Genomic DNA, 16,128 nt, shown 5'->3' with positions numbered 1-16,128 from the left:
ATTGGAGAATAAAATAATAATCCAATAATCCAATAAATGGTGATGCTTTGCAAGAGCAGTGTGCGGGATGTTCTTTTTCTCAATTTCATAAAATGTAGGGAGTAAAAGTAAATGAAAGGATATCACATCAGGCCCACGGATGCCGCCGTCCGGCGGCGGAAAATGTTGGCCATTTGAAGCCCAATTTAGAGGAATATCTCATTTTAAATCAGAGAGTTCCCCAAACTTTTGAGTAGCCAGTCAGATTGAAAAAGTAGCCGGATCATGTTCGCGGTGTTTGTTCCAGTGGTCCTTTTCCCAATTAATAAACAAACCTTAAATATGTATCGATGAGTGTGACAATCTTCCTGCAGGGCTTGACATTTGCTTTTTTGGCCACCTGCCAATATGGCTGCTAGAAGTTACCAGCCAATTAGAATTTCCACTAGCCAAAATGTTTTTCTTGAAATAAACCAGAATATGAGTGTGTTAATTTAAGCATAAGTATCAGTAAGTGGCCCAGGATTCTCAAAGCCTGTGTTGAGGGTCACATGAACAAAAATGCATTCTTGAAGCTAAATAAATCCAAAACCAACAAGTTAATTATTTCCATTTTTTACTTCAATGTAGAACAGTCATTTCTTACACATGAGATTACTTTTAGCCTTTTAGTCATAAAGATTATTGAAAGATATTCCATATTCCAGACTGAAATGTTATAACAGAAGTATTTATAACAGAGTATTGGCCAGAATGACATGAACATTTGGACACTTATTCAGCGGGTATCTTGTATGTTGCGTTCAGGTGCACTGTTTTTTGGGGCCTCTGTCAGTCAAGGGCCCTTGGAATCGTCCACACTTTCCCCCGCCTGGCTACGGCCCTGATGAAAGTTCAGCGGTAACGAGGTCAAAGTTGAAATAATTTGAACTTGGAGCGCCACGCTCGGTGGCAAATTTGAACGCTGTGTATTTATTTTATTTTGTGACGCCAAGTGTAGCACTGCTGCTGTACCATTGTTTTCCCATGGAGAGCAGTGCCGCCCAACGATATGCAGCAGCGCTCTGCCCATAGGAAAACAACAGCACACCCGGGGGTGTTGAGCAGTTTTACAGGGGAGCATGTAGGGTTTTGTCCTTCATGTGACATTTTTGGCATTTGGACTTTCAGACATTAATCGTCCCTTATTAAAAATCCGGCTCTGCACGGTCGCACGTAAAATGGCATAGCTGTGGCCCAACAGAATTTGCTCACTCACACACAGAGATTCTTATTATATTATTAATATCATGATTATTACTTAGACTACTCGACTCGACTCGATTTAGCACCTCTGTGGAGGAACGATATATAAGCACTGCAGTATAAACTGCAAATTAATTTTACACCACTAATTGACAGTATTATGAGCCACACAATAAAGAAGAAGAAAAAAGAAGAGAAAACTGCAAACAATAAAAATTAAACATTTGCCATTTACCCCCCTTTTGTTGTTGTTGTTTCATAGTCATGATTCATATCTTAGCTGGTTGGCTTGCTTCCAGGATTCAAACTTTATAAGAATGTTCTGAAACGAATGAATAGGAAATTCACTTCCTGGAACCGGAGCCATTCAAAAGTGAGAACTGCCAGTCAGATGAGGGCGCTATTATCTGCAAGCTCACAGTTACAGCATCAATAGTATGGTCAACTAATCCTAATGTCTTCTCATCAGGGAGCAACGATGGCGACACCTGTAGAGCTGCTCTTGGGAACTTTGGATGATTTGGGAGATGACGAGTTCAAGAGGTTCAAGTGGTTCCTGCAGCAGACTGGCATCCTAGACATCCCAGCCATCCCAAAGAGCCGCCTGGAGAAGGCAGACAGGCTGGACACAGTAGATCACATGTTCCAGACCTACAGCGAATACACTCTGGAGGTGACCAAAGAGGTTCTGAGGAAGATCCTCAAGAATGATCTCCTGCAACGATTATTAAACACCAGTTCAGGACCCGAAGGTAAGTAATGGGACAATTATAAAATGGGACTTTATGCAAGCATGCATCACATAAAATGATTCGTAAGATATGACATATATGACAAATTATTTAAAAACACTTTTTGCCAACAATGTATATAAAGTGTGAGTCCACAGTTAATCACGATTAATCACACAATTAATTTTATCTGTTGTAAATCTACCTTAAACCGAGGTACCTTAAACCTGACATTTTCTTGTGCCAGTTAACAACACTTGAGAGCTTTGTGCAAACATACACTATTGCATGGGGAGTAGCTATTATCATTAGCTATTATCATTAGTATGGGTAAGTATTTGGCCATTGGTATTGTTATTATTGCTACTAGTTAGTGGGAATATGCAGTAACTAGTCTATATATATATATATATATATATATATATATATATATATATATATATATATATATATATTTCAATTATGAGAGACCAGTGGGTAAAGTTAACAAGCTAGATTTATTCACGAATGGCATGGCGGTTAATTCTATGGCATGAAATGGCATGGCAACTAATTCTATGGCATGGCAGCATGACAACTGATTCTTTGGCGTAATGACTCCGTAGTAAGATGCCTCTCTTCTTGTGGTGAGAGAGGAGGGCATCTACAGACTAGGATAGAGATTCCCCTCCCCCCCGTAGGGGATTCTTCAGGAGTCAAGACGTTGGTGGTGGACTGGGGAGGTGGGTGGGGCGAAACGCAGCTTCAGAGGAGGGGATACGACCTGCCCAGGTACAGCGACCATGGAGGTGAAGGATCAGTGAAAGAGGATGATGACGTGCTGAGCATGGCTATATGTACTGCCACCTCATAGCCTCCGCAGTGACGTCATATTGGCATGTTGACAGGGGCTGATTGGCGATTGAGGATGGGGTGATGAGTCACACGTCATAACGGACGTCACACTAGGATTACACTTGACTTAGGCTGGGAGCTGATGCCTATTGTGATGTGAGGTAACATGACTGGTCTTCATCTTGAAACTAGGTCGAGACCAACATACATATATATATATTACAATCATCTGTCTCTCTCTCTCTGCCCTCATATATATAGACCGTGGCAGAGAGAGAGAGACAGGGGGATAGAGAGAGAGGGGGGAGAGAGCTGAGACAGTTGCTCTTGTCTGCACACACTGTGGCTCGAGAGATGTGGAGGATAGCACAGTTAACTTCACAGAGTGCAGCCTGAGAGATGCGTATTCCCAGTAACTAGTAGCAATAATAACAATACCAATGGCCAAATACTTACCCATACTAATGATAATAGCTAATAATAATACTACCCATGCAACAGTGCATTTGAACAAAGCTCTCAAGTGTTGTTAACTGGCACAAGAAAATACCAGATTTAAGGTACCTCCATTTAAAGATTTAGAACCGATTTAAAAAAAGAGTGTGATTAATTTGCGATTAATCGTGATTAACTATGGAGAATCATGCAATTAATAGCGATTAAATATTTTAATCGATTGACAGCCCTAAATGAAATGTATATAGAGTGTGAGTCTACTTTCATTAGTCTATGTTCAGACAATAGATTTGTGAAGAGGGGCAGGCTGCCATTTTAGTATAGAAAGTATCTGCTTGTTCAACACAAAAGTTGCCAACACAAACAATAAAGCACAGTTTGTGGGAAGTATCAGCACAGTGGAAAAGTGTCTTTAGAGAATCTGATTGGTTGCATGTAACTCCCTGTTACATGACCCTAACCCATACATGGGCAACATACGGCCCGCGGGCCGTATGCGGCCCGCGGGCGCCCCCTGTGTGGCCCGCGATGGAATTGCAACAAAAAAAAAAAAAAAATCTTTTTTTTTTTTTTTTTACAGTGCACTTGAACGCAACATGCAATATACCCGCTGAATAAGTGTCCAAATGTTCATGTCATTCTGGGCAATACTCTTCTGTTATAGCATTTCAGTCTGAAATATGGAATATCTTTCAATAATATTTATGACTAAAAGGCTAAAAGTAATCTCATGTGTAAGAAATGACTGTTCTACATTGAAGTAGAAATTTAAATAATTAACTTGTTGGTTTTGGATTTATTTAGCTTCAAGAGTGCATTTTTGTTCTTGTGTGACCCTCAACACAGGCTTTGAGAATCCCGGGCCACTTACTGATACTTATGCTTAAATTAACCCACTCATATTCTGGTTTATTTCAAGAAAAACATTTCGGCTAGTGGAAATTCTAATTGGCTGGTAACTTTAAAATCTAGCAGCCATATTGGCAGGTGGTAAAAAAAGTTAATGTCAAGCCCTGCAGGGAGAGCAGGTGGTGACATAAGAGTGAGTGAGGAAAAGGATCAAATATTGGTGGTTAAGACTGAAAATGACATCACAATTGTTAATTTAAAATGAGTTATTCCTCTAAACCTGGCTTCAAATGCCCCAAATTTTTCGTGCTGGCGCCGTTCAGCCCTCAGCAAAATCTGGTAGCGAGGACATTTTTTTGTGGCCCTCTCTATCATCAAAGTTGCCCATCCATGGGTTACGGCATGACAATATTTGTTCGGCCCCCGGCAACAATCTGGGTTTCTCATGTGGCCCCCCATGAAAAATAGTTGCCCACCCCTGGGGCCCTAGGGCCTAACCCTAACTCCCTGTTGAGTAATAATAACTGACTGTACAACAGCTTATACCTTAAACCCAGCCAGGATGAGCTGACTAAATAAATTCATGTTTAGAATATGGACATTTAACAGGAAATCTTAGCATTACTCATAATTACTATACCATTCTCTCATTGTTGTCTGTTCATTCAGAGATGCTTGCCGAGTGCCAGAGTGAACACAAATCCACCTTGAAGAAGAACTTTCGACGTTTGTTTGAGGGAATCACAAACTCAGAAAAGTTGGTACTTCTGAATGAGATCTTCACAGAGCTCTTCCTCACAGAGGAAGAGACTGGAGAGGTCGACAACGAACATGAAGTCAGACAGATTGAAACGGCATCCAGGAAACCACTGAGCCCAGAAAACACGATCAAAAGTGAAGACATCTTTAAACCCTTACCTGGAAGAGATAAACCAACCAGAACAGTGCTGACAAAGGGAGTGGCTGGCATTGGGAAAACAGTCTTAACACAGAAGCTCACTCTGGACTGGGCTGAAGACAAAGCCAACCAGGATATGCAATTCATATTTCCAATCACTTTCCGAGAGTTGAATCTGCTAAAAGAGAAACAGTTCAGCTTGGTGAAACTTCTTCACCACTTCTTTCCTGAGACCAAAAAAGCAGGAATCTGCAGGTTTGACAAATTCCCAGTTATGTTCATCTTTGATGGTCTGGATGAGTGTCGACTTCCTTTAGACTTCAAGAACAACGAGTTCCTGGATGATGTTACAGAGTCGACCTCAGTGGATGTGTTGCTGACAAACCTCATCAAGGGGAATCTGCTTCGCCTTGCTCACATCTGGATAACCACACGACCTGCAGCAGCCAGTCAGATCCCTCCTGAGTACATTGACCTGGTAACAGAGGTGAGAGGCTTCAATGACCAACAGAAAGAAGACTACTTCAGGAAGAGATTCAGAGATGATGAGCAGGCCAGCATAATTGTCTCCCACATCAAGAATTCACGAACCCTCCACAACATGTGCCACATCCCAGTGTTCTGCTGGATCACTGCTAAAGTTCTGAAGCATCTGTTGAACACTCGTGACACAGAAAACCTGCCCAAGACCCTGACTGCGATGTACAGCCACTTCCTGGTGGTTCAGTCCAAATTGCAGAACGTCAAGTATCATGGGAAAACTGAAACAGAGCCGCACTGGACACAGAGCAGCGACATGATTCTCTCTCTGGGAAAACTGGCTTTTGAGAAGCTGGAGGAAGGCCACCTGATCTTCTATGAAGAAGACCTGAAACAGTGTGGTATTGATATCAAAGCAGCCTCAGTTTACTCAGGAGTGTTCACACAAATTTTTAAAAAAGAGGAGTGTGGGATGTACCAGGACGAGGTCTTCTGCTTTGTCCATCTGAGCATTCAGGAATTTCTGGCTGCTGTTCATGTCATGGTCTCATTCATCAACACTGGTGTCAATCCACTGTCAGAAGCCTCCAGGTTGTCTAGGCTATTCAGAGACAGATCAGCAGTAAAATATCTCTACCAGAGTGCTGTGGACAAGGCCTTAATGAGTCCAAATGGACATCTGGACTTGTTCCTCCGCTTCCTCCTGGGCCTTTCACTGGAGACCAATCAGACTCTCCTACGAGGCCTGCTGCCACAGACAGGAAACAGCTCACAGACCAATCAGGAAACAGTCCAGTACATCAAGAAGAAGATCAAGAAGAATCCTTCTGCAGAGAGAAGCATCAATCTGTTCCACTGTCTGAATGAGCTGAATGGCCGTTCTCTAGTGGAGGAGATCCAACAGTACCTGAGATCAGGAAGTCTCTCCACAGTCAAAATCTCCCCTGCTCAGTGGTCGGCTCTGGTCTTCATCTTACTGTCATCAGAAGAAGAGCTGGACGAGTTTGACCTGAAGAAATACTCCGCTTCAGACAATGCCCTTCTGAGGCTGCTGCCAGTGGTCAAAGCCTCCAATAAAGCTCTGTAGGTTCATACATAACTGGGTAGATGAAATATATTAAATAAAATATATATACATTTTCAAACTTGTTGTATCTCTCTCTCACTAATTCTTCTTCAGGCTGAGTGGCTGTCAGCTGTCAGAGAGAAGTTGTGAAGCTCTGGCCTCAGTGCTGAGCTCCGAGTCCTCTAGTCTGAGAGAGCTGGACCTGAGTGACAACATCCTGAAAGATGCAGGTGTGAAGCTGATCTCTGCTGGACTGGAGAGTGCACACTGTAGACTGGAGACTCTCAGGTCAGTATTCCTCTTCGTGTTCAAAGGACAACCATTTAAATCTTGCTTTACATACATATTACTATCAGCAATTATTACATGGCTTTGTTGAATACTTGATTCTGATTGGTCAATCACTGCATTCTACAGTCTGTTATTTCTGTGTATCAGACCATTACTATGTATAACAGACAGTTCTGATCACAGACTCCAGAGGCCGTACATCATATCAATCTGCAGAAGGAAGTCCAGTAAATGCTGTTGCTTTAATAATCAAATTAACAATGGGAGTGGCTCGCCTAGATGCATTTTGATTTATTTAGTTAGTAACCGTGTAATAAGCAGGATGATGCACAGCTCACATAAACACATATCATGTGGAGGATTATCTCTGTTCATGTCATTTTAAAACCAATTGTGAATCCAATATTTATCAAGACTTCCTAGTCTATGTGAATTACTTCCAATGAGGAAATTTCATTCAGATTCAGATTCAGATTCAGATTACCGTAAATTCCGGACTATAAGACGCACCGGTGTATAAGCCGCGGGACCAAAATTGACTATTTTTTTCTTCTATAAGCCGCACCGGTCTATAAGCCGCGGGTGTTTTGATGTTTAATTACCATATGAAAGGGTTCGTGCACAGAGAGGAATGTCGGGAAAGCGATGGCTGTTTGGGGAAGCTCCCATTTATTAACATTTCAACAAAACAAAACAAAAGTCAGGTCACTAATCCCCAGACAAAATCACACAACAATAGGCTATTATGTGCAGCAAACCTGTAACCAGAGAAGTCAAGTCACTAATGCTCGTCTTCCTCTTCTTCCTGCGTACTGAAACCACCAAAGTCCTCATCTTCAGTGTCGGAAACGAACAGGTTCAGGGTGGCTTCGTCAACCACTCTCCTCTCTCCTTCATTGTCACTCAAAACCAACGAACTCCTCTTCATCTATAGCTGTGTTTCCATTACAGTTTTTCGCAAAAGAATTGCGATATTTCTACAACTTCGACAATGTACAATTGCGACTTGTAGGCGTTTCCATTGAAGTTGCGTTTGAGTGATTCCCCGTTGCAGCAGCTGCCACAGTGATTACGCACGGGGATCTGCCCCATATCCCGTCCCCTGCATGCTCAAATCCAACCAATGGTCAATGGAAATCCCAACATGAAGTTACAATGCATATAAACGAGCCTGATTATCAATTCAAAAGAAAATGAGTCGCAAAATGTTGCTGGCTGCGTGAATGCAGTCAGCGCGACAGGCAGAGGAAAAAAGGTAGCCTAATAGCCTACAACTGGTCCGATTTAGAGATGGAGGGGGGAAAAGGCTGATTTGGTTCTATAATTGCACCTGAAACGTGTGCAATGTATTAGCCTACTCACAGTCACTGTATTCACTTCAGACAGCACCACCGCACCAGTGTGTGCTTTTCATCCTCTCATCTCGCCGCTGTGCCAAATGCGCGCACACAGGCAGCCTGCTGTCACCATGGACCGATTTCTGCCATTAAACATTATCTAATTTGCCCGGCTACGCTTTTGCACAACACTCGTCTTTCTGCTAGGTAGCGTTGCTTCAAAGTTTTCCACTTGCTGCGGAGGTTTTGACACTGCTATCGAACCTTACTTACCAAACTTATTTTCCGCTCCTTTTCCAAGGGATAATATGGGTCACATGACGTGCAAATGCGAAAAATGTGTTTCCATTACACTTTTGCGATAAACTGCTATATCGACACGTCTGAAAAACCACCTCATGATCATCTACTGCTCGTTCTCATGCTGTCGAGAACGAGCAAAGCTTTTTTTTGGTGAAAGAATCCTCCAGGGCGCTTCTTGTTAACAGTCCGAGTGAGTGGCAGGTCGAACGTCAAAGGCACTTCATCCATATTTATGATCTGCTCCGGTTCGATGGAATATTCCTTGATCTTCCTTTGTGTGAATTCGCCGAAGTTTGTGATTTTCTCCTGGTAGTCGGGGGAGGGAGTTGATGGGCTTGTGGCCGTTTGCTTACCGTAATTACCATATGTAAGTGGTCACGCACAGAGGGGATTGTCGGGAAAGAGATGGCTGTTTGAGGAAGCTCCCATTTACCGTATTACCGTAACATTTCAACAAAACAACATAACACAACACCACCGTTGTTTATTTTTACAGTGCACACAGTGTCCGCGGTGTGGTGAAAAGAGGGCAAGAGAGGAAATTAAAACAGAAGTGGATTTATAGTTAGAAAGAGTGCTAAAAAAGAGAGATTTTTTTTTTTTTTTTTTTTTTTTCTGAAAAAATCCATAGATAAGACGCACCGTTATATAAGCCGCAGGGGCCAAAAAACGGGAAAAAAGCCGCGGCTTATAGTCCGGAATTTACGGTACTTTATTTATCCCAGAAGGGCAATTCATTTTCACAGCCTACCCAACACCTTTAAAGCTCACAGGCGAGCAACAAATACTCCTGACAGACATGTCAAGACATAACGTAACAGCATGACATAACAAATAAAATATAGCATACCATGTCAGAGATAACAGATCAGTTGATCAGATCAGTTATGAACATTTACAAGACAAAATATATATACATATATTTTATATGTATAAACATGAGAACATGTACAAGAAATAAATGAAAGATATAGTGTTGACACATAAAATACCAGAAAGGACTTCTGATATTCTCTCACAAAGTGAGTGGAGAACTAACTCAAACTGGACCAAATTAAACCACAATGTGGATCAGCTGGTCAACTTTGAGGGATTTACCATTTGTGTGTGTGTGTGTGTGTGTGTGTGTGTGTGTGTGTGTGTGTGTGTGTGTGTGTGTGTGTGTGTGTGTGTGTGTGTGTGTGTGTGTGTGTGTGTGTGTGTGTGTGTGTGTGTGTGTGTGTGCCCGCGCGCGTGCGCGCGCAGGCTGTCTGGCTGCCTGCTCACAGAGAAAGGCTGTGCTTCTCTGGCCTCAGCTCTGAGCTCCAACCCCTCCCATCTGCGAGAGCTGGACCTGAGTTACAATCATCCAGGAGCCTCAGTGAAGCTGCTCTCTGCTAGGCTGGAGGATCCACACTGCAGACTGGACTCTCTCAGGTATGGAGAGGCAACATTACCTACTGTAGAAGGATGAGAGTAGATATACTCGAGTCAATTATTCTGAAAGCCTGGTGTGGCAGCTAGATATCTTTCAAACATCCGTAACCTATACATCAAAATTAAGCTTAAAACATGTTATTTGCTCGATTAAAAAAAACCTGTCAAAAATATTGAAGTAATATAGATGTTTTACCTTATATTTCAGTCAATGTTAAACAGTTTAAGATGTAATATGCTGTATGTATCAGCCATAGGTTTCATGGGATTTTGACATAGCTCACACTAACCCAGTTGTTGGGGGCGGGGGTTGGGGGGGCATAGGGGGGGGTATGTGTGGGAGGGGGTGGGGGGGGGTTGGGTTCAGACAGTTCATACAACTTAATCTAGTTAAAATATCTAGGTAAAACCTAGTTAGTTAGTATGTAGCTGGCCTGCAGTGTAGCCAACTCTTTTCCAAGGAACCTAGTTATTGGCTGCTCAGAAAGTTGCTAGAAGTCACCACATGATGTCACATGATAATGTGCTTTTCAATATAAGGCTGCAATTGTTCAGCATGGCCCATTTTAATATTAACTGCTGACTCTGCCCACCTGTGGCAGATCTGTTACACGCTGGTAACAACTACAAGTTACTACAAGTGGACCCTATCGAACAGTCCTTGCTCTCAGCGGAGGGAGGGGGTGTGTGCTATGTGGGAAGCAACAGTGTTTGCACTAGGTTTGCTGCTCAAGGGGGGCAGGATGGACTGGGGGGTGGGGCGGGGATGTCTAACCCAATAAAACAATCGCAACTGTTTTTAATTTTTTTACACCAATTGCTCTATTTTGTGTTTTAAAACAAATACATTTTGTTACAGAGTTTTCCCCCCTTTCTTACAGTGGGGGAGTCAGGGGGGCTGGCTGTTGTGTTTCACAACAAATACATTTTGTTACAAAGTTGTTGTTTTTTTAACAGTAGGGGAGTCGGACTGGGGGGTCTAACCCAATAATGCTGGGGCAACTTAGTGTTATTTTTTTTTGTTTTAGTCTTAGTCTGAGTCCTGTGTCTATCCTTATTAGTTTTGATCATATTTAGTCAACCTCATCCTGTTTTTATTTAGTCAAGTTTTAGCTGACTAAAAAAGGTCTGAAGATACATTGATAGATAATATTTGTAGGACAGCTATTGATTATCAATCTTATATGCTAAGGATACTTATGGACTTAAAGATGAAAGCATAATGTTCATGTTTCATCAGATAATCTGCTGCTCTGACTTTGTTTTTTCCCACAGAGTGGACCATGGTGGAGTCCAGAGGTTGAAACCAGGTCTGAGGAAATGTAAGTGTGTATTTAGGTTGATTCATAAAACAAAACACACATTCAACAATTGAGATGGAAAGTCCCTCTACACAGCAGCATGTGACATATATTCATTCAAGTCCTGCTGAGTAGACAGTGAAGCCTGGCTCCTAGAGCCAAATGTCCACCAGCTCCATGTGGCTGTCTGAACAGACCCACACAACAAAATGGGCAGTTAACAGCAACACACTGAGAGAATTCCTTGTAAAAAACATACCTGGACTCCAACATAGAAAGCTTCAGATGGTTTTCAGTCTCCTCCGAGCACAGCGCGCGCCACTTACATCTTAAGACCTGCGGACGTTAACGTAATTCCCTGGAACGCGAGTTTAACAGCCAGTTACATGGCGTTGCATTCTTAGACATTGCTGTTTGCTTTATTTTGTATGTTACATACAATTGGTCAAATTATTAGTTAGTTTATGGTCTAGAAATTCTGCCAGGTGCAGGCACTAAGCAGCCATTTTCTGCAATGATAATCTTGAGCAGCTGAGGGGACTATTTTGTCTCGCCTGTTCTCAACTCATATCCTAGGTTATGAAAAATAGATTTTGATTGCAAAATGCATGAAAATATAAATGAATGGTCTTGTTTTGTTTCTTTGGCAAGTGACCATGGTATAAGCACTTCGAGGTGTCCATTATCAGAAATTATTGGACGACGCGGAGGCAAAGCGAAGCCGAGGATGGTTGCCTCCACGAAGCTGATAATGAACACCTAATTGTGAATTAACGCTTACATAATGAACACCTCGTCGTGCATTAACATATATCTCAATATGGTTTGTGGGCGATATGCCAAAAATATATAAAGATTTTTTCAGGAAGGATCACAATCCACAATCTTATCACGATTCTTTTTCATCTTGGTTTTTAAGACTATCTTGCTATTTACTGAACAGTACAAGTACATCCAAACTAATTTCAGGGTTTGTACGGTCATGAAAAACCTGGAAAAACCCAATTTAAAATACAATTCCCAGGGCCTGGAAAAGTTACAGAAAGTTTGGGAAAAGTCATGGAAATTAGTTTCATAAATATTTTTATGCGGTTCATTTTTTACGCTGAGTTTACAATAATTCATGTTTGTTTCCCAAACTTTTATCTTGGGACCCCAAAAAAAATTTGTGTGTCTGCCTGGGACCGAAAAAAACATACTGTAATGAGTTGCCATGACGACCAGTTGGCGACCCACCCCCCACGGGTCATAGTTTGGGAAACGCTAAGAAATAATAACATTGACAAGCAGCACGCGCTCAATAACGTTAGCTGAAAACTAGTTTGGTGGTGGCCTGACACAGTTCCATAAACTCTGTGAGGGAGGCAGGCAGACTAGCCGCTTGGTTAATGGAGAAATAGCCTGCCTACATCATGTCATGGGCAACTGCAACTGACCGCCCAGGCAAAGCAAAATGCAGGATGTGTTGTGTGAAAACATTCAATATTTTGAGAGAGGCGGCGGCCACGAGCAAATGAGGCAAACATCAAAGGCGCTGCTGCTCGTCAGGTAACGTTACTGCATCACTGGACTGAGGTTCTTACCACAGCGAGGGAACTGCTATCATATCACCGAGCAGCACGTCTCTCTCTCATCAGCTACAGTATCAAGCAGGCAGCGTGACCGAAAAATTAAGTCTGAACTGTGGAGGCTGACGGCGGCTAATTATTATTATTATTTAACTCGTTCAAAGATGCCAGCCTGCTATGTTAAGTGTGTGTGAGTGTTCACATGACAAGTCAAACCAACTCCGCCTCTGTGTTGTGAAGGGGGGGGGGGGGGGGGGGGGGGGGAGCTGCACTTCACTGTCTTGATTGAACATAGCCTTAAGTGAATCGCATTGACATTCAACAAACTATCACGACATGCAGAGTCTGAAAACAAGTTGCTAAAAATACATAATGGGCGATAACTGCCTAACGTTCATGGCATCTAATCGTTTGCGCATAATGTTAGTAATTAATTAAACAACCCCACAACTCACGCCCAGATGCATCGATTTCCTCGAGTCTCAACTCATTCTCTGCCAGGGTCATTTCGGTCTGTGCATAGATATATATAAAGGCTAGATGGCTTAAGGCGGAGTCACCAGCGTCGTTGAACGGCCGCCATCTTGCTACAGTGCCTTTCTGGTACGTTCTATGGTAGCTGGTGACCTGCACAGACAAAAATACTCATAACTCGCTGAAATCTTGACGGATTTACAAACGGTTTGGTTTATTACAAGCATATTCCGTTCCCGAGATACGACCAAAAAAAAAAAAAAACACTAAAAACACTATTTTTTTGATGGGCTCCAAATTACACCAAAATTAAACCGAAGCATCTATGCCATGAGAGGGATTCAGGCACAAAGTTTCATGCAGTTTCATCCATTTCCCTAGGAGTTATGATCATCTGATGTTGCCATACTAACCCAACAACAGATGCTCATAACTCCTAGTAGCTCCCTGTAGCAAGATGGCCGCCATGCGACGACGTCGCTCTCCATTGGCCGGCAGCGCGGGTAAGCTATCTAGCCTTTATATATATCTATGGGTCTGTGTGCTGCCAGTGCCAGGATTTTGAGCATATTTCCTGATCTTCCAGGACCCACAGAATATTCTGTGCTAGGAATAAAATTACACAACATATCTCACAATAAAGCAGAGACTCTCTTCTTACCCCTTGTAAAAAACTGAAACTCGACCATGTTTCCTTGTTTAGTTACAAGCAGTGGAAGTTAGCTTGTTTTCACGAAAAATGCCCTCCTTGGGACATAAATGGGAGAAAAACAGGTTTTTAGTGAAGGGCACCGTTTCAAGCAGAACTCTCTTTTGAGCCTTTTATTTTTTGCCTCAGTGACACATCAGACATATACAGTATTTGTTTTCCCAAATAAATAAATAAAAAATAAAAAATAAGAGAATATATTTGAGGGAGCTGTGTCGGTCTTAGCTTGATAAAAGCATAAACAAATGGAACGAACCCTTATGTGGTCACACTCACACACTCTCTCTCTCTCTCTCACACTCTCACTCACACACACACACACACACACACACACACACACACACACACACACACACACACACACACACACACATACACACACACACACACACACAGGAATAACGAGTGCTGTAACGTTACCTGCTGTCACGTTACCTCTCATAACTAACGTTAGCACAGAAGATCACACAATAGCTACGTTAGTGCTGTAAACTTTGAAATGTTTATGTGACACATGTTTCGCCTTGGTTGCTGGGGACGGGTGTGTGACGCGGTTTGACGCGTTTGACGTATCCATGTGATTCCCCCTCCCTTGAGTGTGACAGAGAGCTCCCCTTGAGAGGGAGATCTGGCAAGAGGAAACGTGAAGCGAGTCATGCCGGCGGCATAAGTTATAAACAATGCGTGACAATTATACTCAAATGTTGTGTGTGTGATCATTTCATCTCAAACGCGATACAAAAAATAGGCTACTTTTTACCATCGTCATTGCTCTCTCCAAGTGGCACCCATTTCTCCTCCTCCGATTCATCTGTGTCACAGAACGCTGTGAAGGGGAGCCTTCGTCGCCATGGCGCTCCGTCGTGGAGCAATAACAAAAACGCTGGCGTCTTCCTCGCCATCGTCGCCAGCCGAGAACTCTGGATCGGACTCTGTTTCGACCACAGGCTCCACCCATAAATACTAAACTAGCGGGTTCCTTTTATCAATTTGACCTGAAACAATGTCACAGGCTGGGAAAGTGTCTGATGTAATGTAAACAGCCAAAACATGAAAGTACGTCCGAGTACGTCTTTGGCACAGAACGCCATTGTAAAAAGTACGTCCGAGTACGTCTTTGGCAGAGAATGAGTTAAGCGCTAAAAATAAAACAGGTCTTTGCTATGTTCAGTCCTAAAATACTAGAAGTATACAGAATACAGGAAGCTAGACGTTTTTACCTAAAAATAAAATCAATGTTGTATTGCTTAGTAACAAGAAATCAGAACGGTCGACTCACTACGGGTTAAAATTGACTTTTAGAAGGGAGCAGATATTCTTCTAGTTTATCTCTGTTCTGTATCTTTCGGATAACACACAAAAAAACATTACATGTGCATTTACTTAATTTAATTGCCATTATTGCGAAGGTTATACCCGGAAGTTTTTGTTTTATACTGCCTGACGACGCTACTTGGAATTTGCGGTCTGCACGTGAATCTTCACAAACGCTGTGTAAATGTTAAATCAGAGGCATGAACGCAACCAGATACCCTACCTAGCGATGTCCAATACTGGGAAGCAGGACAACCCTCGCGTCCAAAAATGCTCCTTAAATGTGTGTGCTGTGCTGTGCGAAGCTATGCAGAAATGAAATAAGATCAAAGCCATGAGCGTTTCAATCCAGCAACATGTAGCCTGGTGGCTGACACACACGGAGCAGGTTCGAGCTTCATTTGGAAAAACTGAAACGGCATGATGTTTTTTTGGCTCGCTCATTCACATCGACTATTTTATATAATAATAATCTGTCACGCTGGCTTTCTGTCTCTCTCCCTCTCCTCATGCACTCACTGAGCTGGCTACTTCACGGAGCTCTGGAGGGGAGGGGGGGGGACAATCCGCCCCTGATAGTAGGGCTCGAGGTTGTCTTACCTCCGTATAGTAGGAGGGTCACGGGAGCGTGCATAGCTCACCAAAATGTGTTCATACTATACACCGCCATCCGGATGCCCTCTAGATAACTCCCAAATTCCAAGGCATGTCTGAAAGCGGCTATAGAAATGCAACTGATAGAATGTGCACTGCATGTATGCAATTCTAACAATCTGTCTGGAAAGGCAGATCGTGGAGCCATACTGATCGTTAACGATCTAAGATCGTCATATCGCCCACCCCTAGTTCATTATCATCATCAGTATATAAATATGAG

At 42.6% G+C, this 16,128-nt stretch overlaps 1 protein-coding gene across 1 annotated transcript in view; it reads left to right on the top strand.

Moving 5' to 3' along the window:
* Positions 1 to 1,702: 1,702 nt before the first annotated feature.
* The window catches only part of LOC310789129 (NLR family CARD domain-containing protein 3-like), a gene marked incomplete at both ends in the record, with an annotated part of 20,715 nt that continues 6,289 nt past the window's right edge, over positions 1,703 to 16,128 (top strand). Inside the window, 5 exons of the mRNA XM_083650722.1 lie at positions 1,703 to 1,976; positions 4,764 to 6,555; positions 6,653 to 6,826; positions 9,715 to 9,885; positions 11,161 to 11,207. Of these exons, the coding sequence (XP_083506848.1) occupies positions 1,703 to 1,976; positions 4,764 to 6,555; positions 6,653 to 6,826; positions 9,715 to 9,885; positions 11,161 to 11,207 (2,458 nt within the window). The remainder of the gene's footprint in view (positions 1,977 to 4,763; positions 6,556 to 6,652; positions 6,827 to 9,714; positions 9,886 to 11,160; positions 11,208 to 16,128) is intronic.

This window comes from Poromitra crassiceps (genome assembly GCF_964638095.1).
Source record: "Poromitra crassiceps genome assembly, chromosome: 14".
Classification (NCBI taxonomy): domain Eukaryota; kingdom Metazoa; phylum Chordata; class Actinopteri; order Beryciformes; family Melamphaidae; genus Poromitra; species Poromitra crassiceps.
The sequence above is the reverse complement of the archived record's forward strand: the minus strand, read 5'-3'. Positions and strand labels throughout refer to the sequence as shown.